The following is a 21,949-nucleotide window of genomic DNA, read 5'->3' on the forward strand; positions in this document are numbered from 1 at the left end:
AATTTAACAATAATATGAGCAGCAACAAAAGCCAAAAAAACCCAAAAATATTCACAGCACAATATCCTGAGATTTTAACAGTGGTAAACTGACTCATTTGTGCATCCTCTCTTTTGCTTGTCACCTGAGAGATGTGTGACTGACCATACAGTATCAGCATGAAAGGGATGCCGGGTTGAGAAGCAAATGGTTCGAGATGGGAGACATTCGAGAAACAAGGTTCCACTATATTGATTTAGAGTTTTGTTAAAATGATCAGCATCTTGAATTTGAGCTTAAAATCAAAAGAATGGTTTTGGACTTCTTTTTTTCATACTATTATTCCAAATTACAGAAATGGTAGGCCTTTGGGAAGTAAGACCCTCCACTTATAATAAAGACCAACATAAGATTGAGCCTTGCATGATGTCAGTTCTGGAAGGAATGTCTAGTATCTATTGCTGGTCTCGCAGCTGCTCCTCCCTAGAAGTAAATTTCATAAAACCAACCATCAGCAAAAGTGAATATGGTTTTGATATTTTATTCCCTTCATTGAATCCTTATGTATCCTCCAAAGTAACAGAATCTGGCAACAGGCCTCAGCAGTGTCATCTTCTAATCGCCGTGATATGGAAGGTTGAGAAGTTTGAACAGATCATGCCATAATTTTGACTTTCTCCCCCACCCTAGGAAATAATGAATACAATACTGGCAGGTGGAAACAACTGTATTTGACCTCCCCTAGTACAAAACATTAAGTGAGAAATAAAGTGGAGAGAGATCTAGAAAATCTCTGGGGAAAGGAACATTGTTAAAAACACCAAAGCACATGTGAATTTCTACTTAAAAGCATTATCTTTTTCAAGTCTTCCCACATCCTACCCCGCCCCCGATTCTGAGTGAAGAGCAATTTATAAGATAAAACAATACATTATCTAGAGATAAATTTACAAACTGACATAAGAGAATTGTCCCAGAGGCTGCATTACCTCTTCAAGTTTATTACAGCATCTTTAGTTCTTATTGCATATGTTGTCGCATGCTTTTTACAGGTCAGGATTGTATCTATAGAACGCTCAAGTCGCCAGAAGTTCAGTCTATTGCTTCTCTCTTGAAAGTCAGCAGCATGCAGTGCAATATTTGGTGTGCTGAGTTCTTTTTTCAAAAAGCAAAAAATGACTTAGGTTTGTTTAACTGAGGAGGGAACGTGATCTTTATTGGCTTATATACGAAGTGAATTTTGGTTTTATGCAGTTTGCATAGTTCATGATTAGCTTCTAATGAAAAACTTTGTGTTGTCAGTGACCTTGAAGAAGATCAGGTGACAGTAGCAAACAAAAAAATCTGAAGAAGAGGCATAACTTTTAAAGTAGAAAGGTCAGCAAGAACTGCCTGAAACAAAAAAACAAAAAGAATTATTACTGTCAGTATTCTCATCAGCAAAGAGAAGTCTATGAAATAAGGGGCAACAGAAACGCCATCACAATGTTATGCTGGCATCGACACACCCTCTAAATTCTCCAGATGTGTCCTAACCTCTGTAATAAAGCTACAATGGTCCTTTTCTTTTCTGTGTAGATTAATGTTAGAACATGTGCAAAATGCTAGCATGGACTTTAGCCGTGAGCCTTCTTCAAATATACAAGGTAGCATGAGTTTATAAGAGGTCTAACATTTCAACTTGCTTCTATAAATAAACGTACATTAGGATTCCTCATTCTGTTGTAGTAGTATAAGAAGTAACTGACTTCAGGAAATAATTTCGAGATGGGACTAATGTTTATTCAGTTGCAAGATGCATAAACATCCTCTTCCCTTTAAACAAAGAATGTAGGCGGCTATTTTAAGGATAAAACGTATAACAAATAGAGTAATATGGCAAGCCACTGTTTAACAATGTTTCAGGTATACTATTGAAAAGAAACCAGCTTTAAGTAATTAACTCACAACTAAAAACAACCAAGAAAGCTCATTTATCATTAGTATACCGTCCAAACACATGCCCTTTAACTATCTCAGCTAGTTTTTCTTTGTTTTATGAACTTCACACATGGATGTAAACACTACTAAGGAAACACAACATAAGACCCAATAGTTTCTATTAAAATTACTAGGTATATTGTTTCCCATAATGATTACAATGGCTTTCTACAATAATCTTGTTTATGACTCTCTCACAAGATTATTTTCAAGTCATTAAGAAATTTTGAATACCTAATACTACTTAGCTCAGAACTTACAGGTTTTACCCACGTTAAAAAAAACTAGGCTATGAGTAAAGTGTATCTCAGGCATCTGAGACTCGAGTGCCCGAGGCTGGCAGGCCCTCAGGAGCTATTTCCATCCCTTCGGAGTGAAACTTATCCTTACTTCAGCTGCAGCCAGTGATGTCACCTCCATCAGGTTGACTGCTCGGAAGGCAAATACGGCAGCTGCCAGGACTGGAAGAGAATGCACACTATTTCAACTGCTGGCCACTCATCGCCCCACCAGTCTACTGCTGTGCCCACAACCCAGCACGAGAGCTCAGAACGGGCGCTTTGCACAAGCACACGCCTGCACTGAGCGAAGGTCCTGTGATGAATCTCCTGAGATTGTCTCTGGAGAACAGTGCCTGGTGGCTGATAAACTGTATCTCACAGTTTTGGGGAAAAGAAATAGTCAAAGGACCTAAAAAGCCAATTGCTTCTTTCATATTTACAACTTAAATTATAACAGCTTTTATTTTTTTTATATGTTTTATTGATTTTCTACAGAGAGGAAGGGAGAGGGATAGAGAGCCAGAAATAATGATGAGAGAGAAACACCGATCAGCTGCCTCCTGCATGCCCCCACTAGGGACGCCCCCAACCAAGGCACATGCCCTTGACCGGAACCCAACCCGGGACCCTCGAGTCCGCAGGCCAGGCCGACGCTCTATCCACTGAGCCAAACCGGTTCTGGCACATCCTCAGCTCTTAACTCTTACATGTATGACTTATTTTGCCATGTATACTTCGCTAGGAACACCCCATCTAAGAATCTTTTTCCCAGAGTAGTCCAAGCTCTAACGTGTCCTGCTATCTCCTCTGCTTCTACAATCTTCAACCAAAGCTCCCATTCTTCCAGTGAGCCCAATCTAATTAAATATCTGGGGACGTGCCCGCAACCAAGGTACACGCCATTGACCGGCACCGAACCCGGGACTCTTGAGTCCGCAGGCCGACGCTCTATCCACTGAGCCAAACCGGTTCTGGCTATAACAGCTTTTAAATGGCATGAAGATCTAATGACTGTCTTGTAAATTAAGGTTTATTTTGATGCAAGTGTTTCTTACTAATGCAATAGAGAGGCTTCTAAAAAGTTACAAGGAGACTGGATTTTTTAATGTATCACATCGTGTTTCATATGTACTGAGGTGGCATCATGATCAAAATGTGGCATTAAAAGTATCTTTACAATGTTTTGTTGTATTCATATTGTTATACTGAGCATTGCACTTTCTTAGGTCACAAATGGACATGCCTATGGGGAGAGCTGCTGGGAGGCTGAGCCTGCAATTGGCTACAGGAAAAAGCTGAAACTGAAAAAACCATTATAGGACATCTTGAAGGTTAATGTTCTACTTTGAATAGAAAACAACCTTTGGGTTTTTGTTTTCATTAAACATAAGCATATGAAAAACGAGCAATGCTAACATGCACCACTTCTTACGTCACCTCCCATAGAACTCCATGTGAGAGAATGAGTCATCATGAACCACGGAAGGGCCCGTGGAAGAGGAAGGCAACCCGATAAGGAGATAGTACTCCCTGGAGATGATTCTTGACTTCTCCCTCGCCCTTGTTTATTCCATCACCTGTGGTGGTAATGCATTCACTGTCCAACAAGTACTGAAGTTTAGGAAATGAAATCTACAAAATTATTGGAAGACTGGTTCCTAAGTATATTGCATAGCTAGAATACACACACACACACACACACACACACACACAGATTTTTACTATGGGAATAATGATAATAGTAATTAATTGTTACACTAACTCTATGAGTAAAATACTACTATTGCCCCATTTTACTAATGTGGAAACTGAAGCACAGTGAGTTTGGGTGACATGTTTAAATCACACAGATATAAAACAGACTGAATACACCTGGGCTCTGGCCGGAGCAGCTAATCACCATGTGATGACATTACTGACATGGGGGTTAGCAGTATCGACTTATTCAGTACTGTAAAGTCACTGAGCTTCTTTGTTTACAAGAATATCAAAGAAAACCATGGATGTGGACCAGCAACGTCTTTATGGTTTCCCAGTACCTGGAACCATGTTTGACCAGGAAGACATTCAGAAGCTAAGGCGTGTGAGCATGCCTTCCCCTTCTGTGCATAATTTAACAGTCAGTGAGAGCTTGGCAGGAGGGTCAGATCTGCTGTAGAGGGAAGAGTTTGCATGGCGGGAAATTGTTTTTCCAAATGTAGAGGAGGGAAGAAAGAGCAGGTCACTAAGTGACCTTAGCACCCAGAATGCTCATGTGCTCATAACCTTTATTTCTCTTGGTGTCGCATCACAGGAGTTCCTCTCTGCCTGCTCTTGTTTGCTCTGCCCAGCCCTTCCACAACACAGCTTTGTTAGCCCGGGAGAAAAGGTCTATACTTTAGGGTGTTTTCAACTGAAATCATGTTTCATATGATATATAGAAATGCTAATATTTACTTTGGTCTTTTAAACTATTCTCATTATTTTAATTTTAAGCAATTCTATCATGAACATTAAGGCACCTTTACTTTAAACTGTTCTACAAAAGGCTCTAATTAATTCACAACTAAAGCCAGTAATACTTACTAAAACATTTCTAAGGACATATTTAATAACTCATTTGAGCAAAAAAGGTGGATCCCAAATATTCATAACAAAAAAAACCCCAAATATTTTAAATAATCAAAACTAATTTGGTCCATCTACCTGAAATTATCTGCCCTGTGGCTCTTGATTGGCATTCCATGGTGGGAGCACCCCTCAGTCTAGTGCCATTCTACACGGTCTATAATTCTTCCCTGTTGATTTTTAAAAACCATGCAGGAAGAGTAGATGGCTGCAACAGTGTGGACTGAATTTCTACCTATTCATCAGTAACTTTTTACTTAAGGTATTGAGTTCATAGCATGTGCCTGCTTAGAGCAAATGCAGTATTCAATATTAATTTATGCCTCTTTTACTTCAGCTTCCTGAAGGGCAATAAGTCACAAAAAGAGAAAATTTAAATTGGAAGAGACCTTGAAGACCTTCTAATTCAGCATTTCTTTCATAGTAGAAATGTCAACCCTTCAGGTAACAATTAAAAAGCCCATTCTAGTTTATATGTGTCCCTTCATTTCTACTTTTGGAGTCCTAATTATTAGAAAGTACTTTCTTATACTGAACCCCTTTCATTAACACACACTAATATCTTTTTGAAATGAGACAAATAGCTATATACAATACTTTCCAAACTTAGGACCCACCCTGAGGAGAGTTATTTGGTGGAAAGACTAAAATCCTGTTGCCTGAGCAAGGGGAACAGAAAACAAGTCCATGTAGCCAGGAAAACAGAAGACTTTGGGGAAAGGAGGGGTTTCTGAGAGTAGAGAAAAACCATGCCGATGACCCTGGTTTACCCGGCGTACATTTCAGCAAGTCGTATCATCCAGAAATGAAATGGGCGACCTGGTAAGACAGGGACTACCCTGCACCAAAGTGTTCAGGGGATGAGGACTGCCGGAGAGAAACGCGTGAAAGAGGTGATACCTGAGGACTTCTGAGACCACTTCTATCTCTAGTTTATATGTGTCCCTTCATTCAGCCAAGGGAGATGACGGCAGACCATTCTTTCCTACTCACATTTAGATGGGCTTTAAAAACCATTGAGATAGGAAACATCAGTAAGTGATATCTCTTAGTACACCAGGGTGATATTTCTCCTTATGACATTTTATTATTATTCTAATTTTCCTTTTCAAAGTGCCACCCAATTACTCTAGACCTCTCAGCAGTCAATAATATGTTCATATGGTCCCTAGAGAACCTTTGACAAGAAAAACATCTTCACTTAAGCATTATTTCCACAGTAGCCCAGAAAGGTGTCTTACTATACTAGCGATATAAGATACGGAAACAAAGGCTTACACAGGTTAAATAGTTTATTCAATATCACACAACTGGAGAAGGTTGGACCCAATACTCCGCCTACTTTTCTGCTTTCCATCCATTGTTACAAAAACCTTGTAATATTTATTTGAATTTTCTGATAATACCAATGATAAAAATAACTGAGTCTACTTTGTACAAGAGAAGCAAAATAATATAATCTGTAAGAATCTGTGCTCTATGTGTTATACAGCTGCCTTGTGTAATATCTGTTGTAAGAACTGCTAAATTATTAAATGAGAGGTGAATCTGACTTCCTGAATAAAAACACCATAAAATATTTTTGGTTTAAGAGAATACCTAAAAGGAAATTCTGCCACCAGGGCAGGAGTCAGAGACCATTAGCAAAAAGGAAAAGGTTTTGAATTCAGTGTAAGTTGAAGTCCAGAAGCGTGGGGACGCTCAGTGTCAGTTAGGATTTCAGGCAGGAGTTGAGACGGAGCACAGAACAACACTAAGACAGTCAGAGGAATCCAGGGTGGAGTGTGTACCTACACTGCTGCACAGGTCTGCCAGGTGCTGAGACGGTAAGCCCTGGTTGGACTGACAGTGGTGGAGGGGGAGAAACGGACTTTCCTGGGAGCCAAAAAGAAAGACTAGGAACAGACTGGTGTTGGGCAGTTACACAGAAGTATCTAGATCACAGAACCTCAGTACTTGCCTTCCATGAATTAACAAGGACAGATAAGTGTAGACTTAAACTCCAATGACAGATGGTGAATGTTAGAAAGGAAAAGGGCTTTACTATAGAAACAGCATGTGTTTTACAAATAAGCACTTCCTCTTACCAGCAAGAATTTCTAGAGAGTTGTATCCTAGGATTCTATCCCACAAAAGCAAGAGTTGATCTGTAGCTAAGTATCCAGAGAAAGCTCGAACCATCCATTTAAATGATATGCGAAGTCTGTAAGCAAAGAAAAATAAATAAATTTTACCAGTGTTTTTTTTCCTTCCTTTCGAAAAGGCACTATCTTACAAAAGGTTAGAAGAGCCCAACCACTTCTGTTGTTAAATGAATCTTAGAAATCGCCTGGGCATTTATAAGACCACGAGCCTTCAAATGATTGGTCTCAAAGTATTGAGAGAAAAAATTGTATCTGCTTGACCCTCCTTTATGCTACAGTTCAGCCTTTCGAAGACTCACGTCTACCTTCTATTTTTCAGGATATGTACTAATTAGCTATCAACGAATTGATCTTGGAGTCTTGACAGTTTCAGGCAAGCCATGATCATTGGAATTTTTTTTTCAAAATACTTGAAAGAGTGCTTGATAGCTGTATAATTTTTCTACTCAATAAATTACACTCCTACATCTCAGTCAAATGGCTACATAGGATGAATAAAAGGAATTGTTAAAGACAAAGAAAAATAGTTTTAAAGTTATAAGGGAATTGAGAAATAGATTTCTCACTTCAAACCCTTCATTTTAAAGAGGAAGGGTTGTCAGATCGACCAGAAAACACAGTTAAATTCCACGCCCTCCCCCCACCCCCCGCAAAAAAAAAACACCCTAAGAGGTATGAGAGCCCACTATTTATAAACAGGTTATGTTACAACAATTTATCTCTGGAATCAGGAAATGAACTCTTTGGCTTGATCCCTTCTGTACTATCCATTACTATATAAACCTCATTTTTCTGCCCCTGAGAGGTGCTAGACAAACTCTTTGATGGAACTGTTATACTATTATGTAGGTAAATATCTGTGCTATTTTCTTAAAGCAAGAGAAAGGGACCCAGATATTGTCTTTGTTGGTGTCATATTAATTCTTGTAAGACTGAAAAAGACCCAAAGTTTCAGAAATTTCTCAATATGAAAGAGAAAACTATTGTTCTAATAGAATAAAATACAAAGTACAAAATAATATTGACAAATTAGGTGTTTTGGTTGGTTTTAAAATACTCTTTAGAGATGTCAAAGAAACTTTTGGCCACTGGATATTTAAAATTTTTAAATTCATTTGATTTTTAAGTCTAAATTATTAACTTCAACTAATCTCATTTTACTGGATCTCTCATAGCATCTTATTAGACCTACCACATTGTGTTCTTCCCTCCCCCCAGCTGCCCCGACCCTGATCGCCCCCCCCCAACCCAGGAATTAGTGCACCAAGCCTCTAGTCTATATAATAAAAGCCTAAGCGACCATTACGGCGGAACTACCAGAATGACCAGTCACTATGATGCACACTGACCATCAGGGGGCAGATGCTCAATGCAGCAGTTGCCCTCTGGTGGTCAGTGTCCTCCCACAGGGGGAACACCGCTCAGCCAGAAGCCAGGCAGTGCTAAGGAGCAGCAAGCTGAGCTGTAAGAGCAAGGGGTCCCGGACTGCAAGAGGGATGTCCGACTGTTAGAGGGTGCAGGTTGGGCTGAAGGACACCCCCCCTCCCTCCCGTGCATGAACTTTGTGCACCGGGCCTCTGGTCAATAAAAAGATGATAGATTTTTATAAATATTTTGAAATTAAACAACACACTCTATATAACCCATAGTCAAAGAGAAAGTCACAAGAGAAATTAAGAAATATTTTGAATTAAATGACAATGAAAGCACAAAAATTTGTTGGACAGAGGTAAAGCAGTCTTTTGAGGGCAATTGACAACATTATTAGAAAAGAAAAAAGCTCTCAAACCACTGATCTAACTTTCATCTTAAACAAGTAGCAAGGCAAGAGCAAAATAAACCTAAAGCAATCATAAGGAAGAAAATAATAAGTATAAGAGCGTGTGCTATGATATTTAAAGCAGAAAAACAATAGAGAAAATCAATAAAATCCAAAACCGGCTCTTTCAAAATATAATAAAATTAATAAACCTCTAGGCCAGCGGTTCTCAACCTGTGGGTTGCGACCCCTTTGGGGGTTGAACAACCCTTTCACAGGGGTCGCCTAAGGCCATCCTGCATATCAGATATTTACATTATGATTCATAACAGTAGCAAAATTACAGTTATGAAGTAGCAAGAAAAATAATTTTATGGTTGGGGCCACACGATGAGGAACTGTATTTAAAGGGCCAGAAGGTTGAGAACCATTGCTCTAGGCAGAATAAAAAAGAGAGAGAAGATATAAATATCAATCTCAGGATTGGGAGAGGTGAAGTCACTCTTAGTCTAGAGATACCAAAAGGCTAATTGGGAATAATTAGGGAATATTATAAGTAACTTTATGTCCATAAATAAGATAACAGATAAAATGAACCAAATACCAAAGCTTAATCAAGAAAAAATAGGTAACTTGAATAGTTCTATATCTATTAAAGACATTAAATATTGAATTAAAAACCTTCCAACACTATCAGTTTTAATTCATGAAAGCCTTTAAAAAATTTATTTCTAGCTTGACAAATGAATTTTTATACTTTTTCCTGCATAAGTATTTTAATGTTTATCCTAAGTCACTAAAATAAATTTACTTTTAATGATTAAAGTGTATAAATAGGCTAGAAAAAATATCAAATATCAGAATTTTAGTTTCTAGCAATCAACTGTCTTCATTCTAGTAAAGTCTAGTTATATTCAATATACAATATTTCTATCACATTCTTGTTTTATAATCTTTATCATTAACAGATTCCTGTTTTTTAATGGCTACCAAGGAAAGAATATCAACTTAGTATTATCAATGTATGATATGAGATGTTGTTTTTATAAATGGCAGTCCTAAGATCTAAGAAGTCTGAAATTCAATGGTGCTTTATAGAAAAAAATAGAGAGACAAAGAAAGAGATCTATATATTATCTATCTAGTTAGCTAGCGAGCTAGCTATCTAATCATTTAATCATGAAACAACTACATGAGGTAAAAATTCTCTTGATTTAAAAAATGAGGAATTTAAACTATCTTGATTTAAAGAAAGAAATTGAGACTTAGATAATTTAAATGACTTTACCAGGATTATACAATTTAGCAGAGTTAGAATTTTAATCTGGGTCTGTCTCTTAAACCCACCCACTCATCCATCCATCTGCTGTGGATTTAAGTGTGGAGAAGATAAACACTAAACTGTCCCATTTCTCATTAACACCTTTTGTGGCCTCAGAGAGTTAATGCTCCTTTCAAATATGCCCTCCTGAATAGGGGGAAATAGTTGCACAGAGAATATAGTTAACAAAACATTGTAAAGTCATTTAGAAATTTCTGTTGCCTTATATACACTGTTATTTAAGAGAGAGAGAGAGAGAGAGAGAGAGAGAGAGAGAGAGAGAGAGAAGAGAACCAATAAAATTTAAGTTCAGAGGTATCCTGCATATTCACTGATAACTCATATTGAGAAATATGAACAAATATTCCAACTTTTGGAAGGAAAAATCACAGTGTACAACCATTGATAGGTAACTGACTTAGTTTCCTTTAACAAGACAGCAAATTTTAAACTTACATAGCTCTCATAAAGTGGTCTCTGATCAATTTAGCCTAAACTGACTTAATTTTAGTATTATCACATTTCTCAGGGAGTATTTGCTCCACAAACTTTTGCTTTAGTTTTGGCCAACACCTTTCATTAGGAATAGAAATTAGTTCATTTTAGTGATTCTTGTACCAGGCACAAAAATCCTAGCAAATAATCCTTCCAAGAATTTTTGGTACAATGCAGACTTACAATTTACTACTTCATAATTTTTTATAGGGAAAAATTGTTAGTTGAATTTCTCTGAAAAATTACTGCATCTTTGCAAGTGATTTACAATGATGAAAAGGAACCTTCTAATGTCAACTAATCTATTCTTCAATTAGGAGAGAAAAATACTCACGGTTGAGCCCCAATTTCTCGTAGATGATAAAAGAGTTGGGGGAGGTAAGTTTGAAGAAGAGTCTCAAATAGCAAACAGAGTGACACAATACCCTGCAAACAATAATAAGTCACAAGAGGAATACATATTTTAGTATTTAAAAATGAACTCTGCTGATAAATTATTCAAATGAAAATGAGAAAACCAGTATCAACATAAATATTTTTGTCAACGTATCTTTTATATTGTTTAAGAGTCAAAAACAGGACATACACTAATGATTTCCAACACTGTATTTAAAGATACATTTTTTCCCTCTTTACGGAAACCTACTCTTACAGATATGCAATGGAGCCTCCTTTTAACACAATAGGCTCCCCACATAACTTGGTATGTAATATTCAGAGTCCAAAGAAAACATCATTTTATAGAAAAGCTGCCACTTTGTAAGCCATACATTATCACTTAGGCCCAGCAAATTAGTTTTTTCTGGAAGCATGCCAGTTTCCAGGTATTTCTCTGGTGTCATGGCCACACCCTTTACTTTCTCCCCGCACCCATAGCTCTTCCCTGCCAGCTGCCTCACCCATCAGGGAAAGAATTTCCTGATTTTTTCCACTTTCTTTGAAATCCATCCACAGGGAAAGACTGACTGCTGATTGCTTGAGATTTGCACCAGAAAGTTATCAAACAAGATTTTTTATTATTTCATATCAAGATTATTTTTTACTGAAATCTACTTTCCTAAAAGGGCATTATTTGTAGAGTACGGGAAGTAACCAATTTAAGCAGATGGTTTTGCAAGTGCATTTTTTACTTGACAACTCTGAATAAAGTCTTTCTTGCAGCTCAGCATTCCTCAGGGTTGATTTTGGTAAGGAACTTTTAATCCTCTTTTTGAATTTCTAAAGAAAAAGGGCTGTAATGGTTCCAAATAGTTCAGTCGAGCTGCAAGCCAGAAAAGGAGCCGGCCATTTCTAAGTCTTTATTTCATGGAATAAAGAAAGGGCAGAGGCAGGGCTGGCCCAATCAATTAGCTGAAAAAGGACACCTCCGGGTCAGTGTGGAGACAGAGGAATACCCAGACGGCTCAGAGTTGAGCTTCGGAGCTCTGCACGGGGAAAACCCATGGGTGTGTACTGAGCAGCCAGGTCAAAACTCTGAAGCATAAAATGGTACAGAATCTGCGTGTAAGAAATCTGATGCTAAGAATGAAGCATTAGAAAAGAGAATTCTTCATATATTTCAGAGGATTCTAGATTAAGCATTCATGTAAGATAAGCACTAAGTCAAAGTGTCTCAGAGAGAAGAAACCAGGGTAACTGGTGGTGCCTCCTTTGTGCATCGGTGACCCCTGGTTTCTGTTATTTGCCAGCTGTCACTAGTGATGCATGAGAGCAAACTGGAGGTGGAGGAAGGGGAATAAGAATACAGAGTTTGCTGGGAGGATAAAGGACAACCATGTAGTTTAGCGGCGGTGATGGTTGCCTCTTTGGGGAAATTTGGTAGCCCCGACACATTCCAATCTAATGCTTCTTCCGGAGAGTTAGTCAAGTTGCTCAAAACAGGCTCAGAGGTGGAAGAAAGTGGAACTGAAAATAAGCACTGCTTTTACTCAGGCTTATAGCAGGGAGAAGATACAACAAAGGACCAGCCAAAATAAGACAGATAAAAATGTTCAATGCCCAATCTGCTTCTCCTTGATTTTCATATTGAGGCCAAAGGAGCTACCTATTGAATAAATACAAGAAAAATATCTAGTATGATAACTGAGAATTAGCCAAACATGAAACTGAAAAGTAAGTGACAAATACATTTTTTGATTTTCATTAACAACAAAGAAGAGGTGATGACGATAATCATAGCAATAAAAACAGTGGCATTTATTGGACACCTGCCATGAGCCAGTGCCACCCGGTGCTCTGTCGGCTTCGCGGCAGCTCTGCAGGCCACAGAAACACAGTTCCATAGGTGAACCTCATTCCACAGGTGAGGAAATCAGTCTTCAAGGAAGGTGGGCATTTTTGCCGAAGAGGATAATACAGACATTTCTATGTTTTTCTTTTAACACAGAAAAGATCATTTAAATGCAATTGATAAAGGACTTTTCCCATTTTAATTATTACCAAAATATTTAAATATCGGTTTCTGCTTCTCTTTTGTTTATTTGGTAGAACCTTGTTGGTGACATCCGAAGTGAAAATTTGTTGCTTTATAGTTTAATTGAGTAGGAGACTTTTTCTTGAATAAAAAACAGATTAGAGTCTGATTTGATCCAGTTTTTTATGAACTTACAGAAGGATGAGAAGAGATGGAATGAAGTCTGAAGAAAAAACGCACATACATCTCACGGAATATCTGATACAATTTGGAAGGTTCATTGTATAGAAAACAAAGTGGTGCAACTGAAAGAATAAAAAAAATCACTGATAATACTGCAGAACTACTAAAATTTAAAAGATAAATTCATAAAAAGAAAGAGTAAGTTCATCTCTTATAGTAATATTCATTCATAGACAAGTTTAAATTAGATGAAAGTTTTAATCAAATTTTAAAAGACATACATATTATAATTTGAAAGAAAGACAGTAACTAAAACTGAAGTGGTAAGGGACTAACTAGAGTCCCTGCGGGGGGGGATGAATTATGATTATTCTATTCTACTGGTTCTAACTAAATAAGTGGCTGCAGCTCAAATATTTGTGGATGCTTAACATATTTTTCTAAAGTAGTATACTTAAACTCTACAGCATCATCTGTTTCCTTAGCAAACATTTTCTCCCTGTGTGTATAAAGATGTGAGCAATCAGGAGTTGATGCATTTTGTGCTCTGAGAAGTGTTAGAAGATGTAAACTTTCTGACATCATTAATTGACCTCCAAATCATTCAAGTGCAAGCTTACAGCTGAAATTATTAAAATAGGACAAAAGGGCTAGCATTTTTTATTATTAGAAGTAAAATTTATGTCCTTAACCTTTGTAGGTTTTCTATTTTACGTTCCTCACATATTTATAAGAGATAAAGCAGAGCGCCCTATAATCCACAATTTCCCCTGCCTACTGGTGTGCACAGCAACATGACATTACAGCATCAGTCACCCCAGCCACCCCATCAAGGAGAGCATAAGGCAAAGGTCCTAGGCCCCTTGGCTCCGTTTCACTGAAGGCTAGTTTTCAACGTTTTGTGTTACATCAGTCACCATGATTATCTGATGTAGGACTGAGGGCCTTTTTACAAAGAAAAGTATTAATTTACTGCTGATTCTTTTTACAAAAGTAAAGCATTAAGGTACTTCTGTTTAGCTTAAAGGTTGGGGGCAGCAATAGTGGGGACAACAATCTTCTGTCACCATATATTTGGCCCCCTTTATCCTTTACTACCCTCCTTCCCTCTGGTAACCACCACACTGTTGTCTGTCTATGAGCCTCAGTTTGTTTTAATACTAGTTTGTCAAGCAATCACCATCTGAGCAATTATGACAACACTGTTTTTTCCATTGGACATATAAACAAATATGAAACTCAATGTTTAAAAATGCTCACAATCACTCGTGTGCTATAAAGTGTAATCTTCATGTTTAAATTTCTAAAGTGTAATAAACAGTGAATATTTTTAAGCCCAACTTACCATACATTGAAAATCCATGAAAAGGGATTACACCTAAAAAAAAAAAAAAAGTATTTCTTTTCAATTAGTATGCCCACTGAATTATTAGGTAAACTTTAGAGGATTAAAACTGAAAATAGAAAATTTTCCTATTTTTTGTTTCTACTTTGTTCATGAATGTCAGAAAGACTTAGTGATGGTAACTAACAACAATAAATGCTTTTTAATATCTTTAAAATAGCAAACTAGAGGTTCGCAATATATATCCAGTTAATTTTCTATTGATAATGTTGAAAAATTAAAGCTTTGAATATATACTACAAAAACAGGGAAAAAATAGAAGGCAGTTCTCAGAACTAAGTTAAAGAACTAATTATATGGTCTCGGAAAGTGAATAGATTATATCCTTCCTGAAACAAATTTATCCTGTAAATTTGAGTACAATCTGTTAAAAGAAAAGGGAGCATTCCAAGGTACCCTTGTATAGATACAGTCCTCTGTAAACTTATCAAAAATTTTTATCGTAGAATGTGGTTTAGAAAAAGTATTGGAAGGAATATAGTACAAATTCAGTGTAATCTTTGGCAAAAATTATGCACAAGTAAATGACACATCCACTTCAGAGAAATACTCAAAGCCTAACTTGGTGTGCTAAACATCTTGTCACATTGTAAGTGAAAAATCAGAATTTGTACAACTTAGGTTCAAAACAGAAGTTCTGCAATATACACACCATTGAATATCTATCACTGTATCAAGTCAGGCTGCAAACACAGAACAGGAGGAAGCTGAGAAGTTTACTGTTTTGAAAAATAGTATAGAAATGCTTTAATCATCGACATGCTCAGAGGCAGGCCTTCTGAGGTCATCTAAAGTGAGTTATAATACATGCCTGTTCAGTCTCCCTTTAAAACACAACCAGCAGCAGGGCATGCATGAGTTCCCGATGCAACCGGTTATAAATGTTGAACAGGTTTAACTCGGGGGAGTTACTCCTCATGCTGGGTTGAGCTCTGGCTCTGTGGAAGCCTCACTTATTATTCACAGGTCTGACCACAGAGGTCACACAGAACAAGTCTAACTTGTCCTCTTTGAAAACGTTCAGAAATATTGAGGACTTTGTTCTACTCCCCACCCCCAAAACCCCCATTACCACCAGGGTTTTGGTTTTTGTTCTAAGACTTTATGAGTTTCTTTTTAAATTTTATTTTTCAATCACAGAAGGCTTTATGGGTCTCGTTAGTGGTTCCCGACACAGTGGTCCTAAAGAGCTTCCTTACTCTATTTCCCGCGTAGCTCACCACAGTCCTTAAAGTGAGGTGACTGAAACCGCCAAGCATTTTCCCTCCCTGCGCACCACACAGCTAAGACACTGCCCTTGTGAAGTTGTTTCTGACCTAGGTAAAGGATTGTAAAGGTCACATCTGTTCTTCAGTGAGCCATGCCAGTTTGGGACAAACTGTATTCCCTACTCTTCTGGACCCACAGTACTGAGGTATTCTAAGTATACCATCTACGTCCTCATCTAAAAGTCTGAACAAGGCAGAGTGACATTGGACTTGTCACTAGAGACGCCTTCCACGCTGATAGTCATTCATTAATTAGCACCTTATCGTGGTAAGTTAAGAGCACAGACTGAGTGTCAGACAGATTCGATTGGGTTCATCTAGCTCTATCATTTAACAACTTTGTGCCTTTGGGTGAGATTCTTAACTTCTCTAAGTTTCAGTTTCCTCATCTGTCAATCAGAGATAATGCTAGAGCCTCATGATATGATGAATGAGATATGGCTGTAACTTAGCCATTAATAAATAATCATCATAGGCCCTTCATAAAAGTTAATATTGATATGGTCATTCACAAATAAGCTCATATCCCTTTGTCGTTTCTAGAAGTAATTCTATCAAAGAAGAATATGAGGAACATCCAATATTATCGGGAGCAAGTGTGCCACTAACCACCTTTGGATTTTTATAGCATCACAAGCTGTGGTTCTCAGGGTGTCCTTCCCCCATTTCCTCTCATCTTCCAGAACACACCACATTTGTGTTGTCCATCTGTGGCTGAATCCTGGGCTGCTTATCAATGTTCTGTTCCCATCCGTTCTTCTAACCTCTCCTGCTCTTCACCCCCAATGCCAGGCCTCGCTTTGCTCCTCAGAGGAGGGGGATGCGAGGGGGGATACCGTGAGCCCCCTGCTGCCTGTTTGTTACCCCAGTGCCCCTCACATGTTTCAGGTTTTCTCACTTCCCTGAGGAGCTGACAGCTTCACCTGTACCCCAGGCCTGGTTCCCTGACTTCCCCGCGGCGGGCAAGCTAGTCAGGTCCCTGGCTTGTTTCTGTGCAGCCCATGAGCTAAAAATGGCTTTTACATTTTAAGGGATTATTTTTTAAAAGCAACAAAGAAGAATGTGTGATGGAGACTGTTTGTGGCCAGAAAATGTGAGATATTTCCCACCTGGTCCTTTTCAGAAAGAATTGGCCAACCTTGGCTTTGGAATCCTGCCCATCCATTCTCCCCTCCTCCCCGCATGTGCAACACTCAGCAAATATGTTTGAGCCTCTACATGTGCCGGACACAGTCTTGACAGTTAGAGCTTCCTTTTTACTGGGGATAGAAATATCATAACAAAATAGTGAGTAGATGCTGGACAGTGATAAGTGCTATGAAGGGAAACCAAGGAGGGAAGGGGGAGGCCTCACTGACAAAAGAGCCACAGAGGCCATGGAAGTGAGAGCCCCAGGGTGGGGGTGGCCTGGAAGCCAGGGCTTGCGGTGGTCACTGACAGACTGGGATCAGTGCAGATTAGCAGGGTTCTAGGCGGAGAGCGGGGCATCTGCTCTCTCTCCCACTAATGGAGGGAGGCAGGATGGGTGGGTCCTAGCAAAGTACTCACAGCTCCAGTCTCTCCTATTCCACTGCAGCCTTTCAGCTAAGGATGTCATATGTTATTAGAAATATCCTCAACACTGTCATCATTAAACATCCATTTTTCCCCCTGGGCCCCACTTTCCCATCAAACAAATCTCTAGTCTCTCTCCTTCCCAGGAAGCCGGATTTAATTTTTTGAAAATTATCTAAGTTAACTTCCTTTATGTTCTCATTATATGTCCTCAACTCTTTGTAAACTGGTTTCTAGCCCTATAACCCCAACTTATAAAACTGCTAAACCCAGGGCTCTCCTCTCTGTGTGTCTTGGCCCAGAGCAACTAAAAGTTCCCTCTCCAATTGGAGCCTTCCAGGCATTGATGCCCCTGGCAGATCAGGCTCCCTGCCACCCAGAAACTCCCGCTGCTGTGCGTGTACACGTGTGTGCATGTGTGCATGCTTGTGGCTGGTTCTCTCTTCAGCCCACTCCTTGCCTGTAGCTCCTTTCCTAGACATTCTGTCGCATTTGTTTTCTCTCTCCTTTCGCCAGTATGTCTTTATTGACCTGCAAGTCAAACTGGGAAAGCCCAGTATCACGTGCCTCATTCTGGATTCTCTGTTTCTGTAAAGGACTCCTTACCCCCTGGTCTTCAGGGAAGAAAGCTGTGATCCATCTTTGCCTTCTAGTTCTCCCTCAGCCCGAAATGTGACTGTGTTCTTCTCTGTCCCTCTGGGAAAGGACACTTCACTGTTCAGGCTTTGGCCAGAATCTAACATCAGCAACCTCCTCTCTCTTCCCTAACCCTCAAGTACAACTCTAATCCTACTGACTTGATTGCCACCCCTCCTTCAGCCTCGGGCGGGTGTAGGACAAGGGCTGTAGGCAATGCTCTCCTCCACCTCCAGCCCCGTGCTGGACCCGCCCCTTCAAGGTTTTAAAATCAACACTCCTCCACAGGTCTCCCTGACAGTCCCTGCTCCTTACCCCCAGTCAATTCACTAATCGTACCCTTGTATCAGCTCACTCGCCCTGACTGATTGAGGTGCCCGTTCTCCTCTATGCACACAGACAGTCGGCATGATTTTGGCTACCCCACTTTCCACCATGTACGCTTGTATCAGTTCATCAACCTGTTTCCTCCTCGGGTACTACTCTTAGACCAAGGCAGGAGCAGGGGAGGGGGCATGGAGTAAAGGTGGGCCTGCTCTGGCCCACCTCTAACTGTACCCCTCAGCCAGAGTCCATGTCCCTCCTTTCAGAACACAACCCAGGTGGCCAAGCCTGAAATTCCCAGCCAGCTTCCAGGCTCTGCCTGGCCTCTTCGGTGGCACCGCCCTCCGGGTGGAGAGGTGGCCAAAGGGGGCTATTTGTGGAAGGTGTGAACAGAGCGTGCACTTGCAGGCTGGGAGGTCCATGTGCACAAGCATGAAGTCTTTCCAGGTGTGGGATGGAGCCATGCCTGGGAAGTGGTGGGGATACCACAGCTAGGGACTGCTGAGGAGCCTGGGAATCTGAATTTGAACCTGACTTCCAGATTGCTATGAAGGAATACAGAGATGGGCAAAGTAGGTTTACAGTTATAATACAAATAAATAATACAATAATTAATAAATAATAAGGTAAGAATAAACTCTTTTGTGTACTCACAACTCTACACCTACTTTTGCCAAGCCCTTTATCTGTTAAGACAAGAAAACAGAGTAGGCTTTATCAGTTTATTAGTCTGATGTATAATGTTTAAATATCTAGACTTATGGTAGGTGGGCCTCTATTTGCACTCCTGCCCTGAGCCCTACAAAGGTTAGGAATAGACCCGTCTTCACCTTTAATCCTTCAACCTCATTGGATAATACCAGTGAGGTTATGAGGATTAAATAAGGTCATGTATGTAATGTGCTCAGCATCACACTTTGATGATGCAAAGTCTATACTTAACTAATGTTTCCTTCTCTTATCATAGTGTATTGTAATCACTTCTTTTTGTTTTTCTCTCTCCCAAGAGAATAAACTGTCAAAGCAGATTGCTATTACTGTATACAAAACTCCTATAATCTTACTGCAAAAATGTTTTCCTTTCACTAAGTTATTGTAGAAACATTTGCAAAAGCAGATCAAGGTAGTCAGAGATCTCTTTCTTACTATTATGATTTTCATCTTCTACAAATATTTATTAAGAGTCTGCTAAGTGTAAGAACACCTTAGTCAGGACAAGGCACTTTTAATTAGAAACTTACAGGGAATGAAGTAGTGAATTGCCAAGCAGCAGAAAGGGATGCATGTATTAAGACAACTCACAGCTAATCACACTTTCATTACAGATTCCCCAAGTTCCGAAATCGACAATTGTTCTTAAGCACATAAGGTATAAGCTAATGAGGCAATGGCCACAATTCACCATGCAACACAGTATCTTCTACGAGTAAGATGCTCAATTTGTGTTGTTAATGATAGAAAACTGAGCAATTATAAATATAATCAAGGCTTATAAATAAAATATTAAAGTATAAGAATAATTTATGAATGAGTAATCACCATATAGAACAGGAAACTCTCAGTAGCTAAGTGTTGCTTCGAAATGGCCAATGAAGTCACATAGAGATGGAATTTGAATTCTGTGTGACTCTGGGCAAACTACCAACACTCCGCGTCTCCATTTTTATTCCTGAAAATCACTGGCCAATAAGACCAACTTCATTGGGTTGTACTAAACACCAATGAGTTAATATATTTAAAGTACACAAGTATAGTGTTTAATACACAGCAGATGCGTCAATAACTGTAGCTATTTTATGCTCTCAGATTGAGAGTACCACATTTCAGCATCAGCTTAAATGTAAGAAAATCTTGTTCTGTGTTAGATAAGGATTCGTTTCAGCTTAATCAAGATTAACCAGGGCTTAAGACTCCAAGAAAAGGTACACAGTCCACTCAGTTGAAGAAGGACAAAGTCAAGATTCTGGCAAACAGAAGTAGGAGGCACAAGAAGCACTGAAGAATCCATTAACACTCTAGGGCACATACCACCTAGAACATGTCTTTGATCTTAGAGGCTGTCATGTTCTTGGCCAGTGTTTTAAAATACTTTCCTTTGGCTCTCATCGCTTCAGTGTTTCAAGGGTTGAGTTTCACCCACCTGGCCATCGTCCAGGAGTATTACTTCTAGCAGACATTGGGATGTGAGACACCATCTCTTATCTAGCCTAAGAGTCTGCTATGAATGATTATTTTAAGATCCTAGCCTTCCCTTATCAATCTGAAGAAAGTCTTAAATATTAATTGCCTACTCCATTCAATAGGAATAATGTCACAAAGTACAGATTTAATGGGCTTTTGACAAAACTCAGAAAGGTAAACATTGTCAACAAAAATAAATCTTAAACTAGATGAGATATAAATAGTAAATATGACTCAGAGATACCCCAAATATTAACATGCTTTGCACTTATTAAATATTTTCCCTTCATTTCCTCCCTGTCTCAATACTTAAACATTTAGAGTTGTACCATAACTCTCACAGCTGATTCATTTTACCATCACTCCAGTTAAAAGCAAATTTTAACTCTCTTTCATTTGGGATTACGTAGTACAGTTTATTTAATTCGTTTGTTGAAATAATCATTTCCTCTGTTTATCCTCATTCCACATGAACCTACTGGTCAGGAAGAATAGGGATTAGGACAATAGATAAATTGTGTTCTAAGTATTTCCATGATCTTCCTGAATTCGAAATTCAGAATATGACTTTGTTACCTTTTAAAAAAATATATTTTATTGATTTTTTACAGAGAGGAAGGGAGAGATATAGAGTCAGAAACATCGATGAGAGAGAAACATCGATCAGCTGCCTCCTGCACATCTCCCACCGGGGATGTGCCCGCAACCCAGGTATATGTCCCTGACTGGAATCAAACCCGGGACCTCTCAGTCTGCAGGCCAACGCTCTATCCACTGAGCCAAATCGGTTTCGGCAACTTTGTTACTTTTAGTACTTAGAATTTCCCTAAACATCAGAACATATCTGTATTTAAATATCGATCTAAAAGTCATACTTGATATAACCTTTTACTTAGGTTTACAACTTATGTCTCAAGTTACACATCAAATGAATGTTAGATTATGAGATGTTTTGAATTTATTTAATTAATATAGATGATAAAGTGCATTGCTATTTATCAACTGGACACTTGCAAGCAGATTTAAAATGACCTATTTTCATGATTTCTTCCAAAAACCTTCCCTAATCTTTACTGCAAGGAGCTGTCCTGTGCACTGTAGGACATTTAGCAGCATCATGAGATACGGGTGGTACCTTCTTCCCCCTGGTTGTGATAATGAGAAGCATCTTCAGACATTACTAAATGTTCTCAGAGGGTTGGAAAGTGGGGGTAGAATTGCCCTTGGTTGAGAACCACTGCTCCAGAGTCTTAAACTCCTCTACTTGGAGAAAACCAAGATGGCAGCATAGGTAAACACCAGATATTGCTGCCTCCCACAACAACTTCAAAAATACAACTAAAAGACAAAACAGACATCATCCAGAACCACAGGAAGGCTGGCTGAGTGGAAATTCTACAACTAGAAGGAAAGAAAAAA

The 21,949-nt window shown here is 38.9% G+C and overlaps 1 protein-coding gene across 4 annotated transcripts in view; it reads right to left on the reverse strand.

Moving 5' to 3' along the window:
* Positions 1-688: 688 nt before the first annotated feature.
* Positions 689-21,949, reverse strand: part of TBC1D19 (TBC1 domain family member 19) — a 104,883-nt gene continuing 83,622 nt past the window's right edge. For 2 of the 4 annotated variants that reach the window (XM_006771032.2, XM_015568687.1), the window contains 6 exons: positions 14,508-14,540; positions 13,175-13,284; positions 10,901-10,992; positions 6,935-7,050; positions 2,350-2,420; positions 689-1,371 (listed from right to left, as the gene is read on the reverse strand). In XM_006771032.2, the coding sequence (XP_006771095.1) occupies positions 1,297-1,371; positions 2,350-2,420; positions 6,935-7,050; positions 10,901-10,992; positions 13,175-13,284; positions 14,508-14,540 (497 nt within the window). In that variant the 3' untranslated portion in view covers positions 689-1,296. The remainder of the gene's footprint in view (positions 1,372-2,349; positions 2,421-6,934; positions 7,051-10,900; positions 10,993-13,174; positions 13,285-14,507; positions 14,541-21,949) is intronic. The other 2 variants (XM_015568686.1, XM_015568685.1) reach the window with 2 other exon arrangements.

The sequence above is a fragment of the Myotis davidii genome, unplaced genomic scaffold (genome assembly GCF_000327345.1).
Source record: "Myotis davidii unplaced genomic scaffold, ASM32734v1 scaffold743, whole genome shotgun sequence".
In the NCBI taxonomy this organism is placed as follows: Eukaryota; Metazoa; Chordata; class Mammalia; order Chiroptera; family Vespertilionidae; genus Myotis; species Myotis davidii.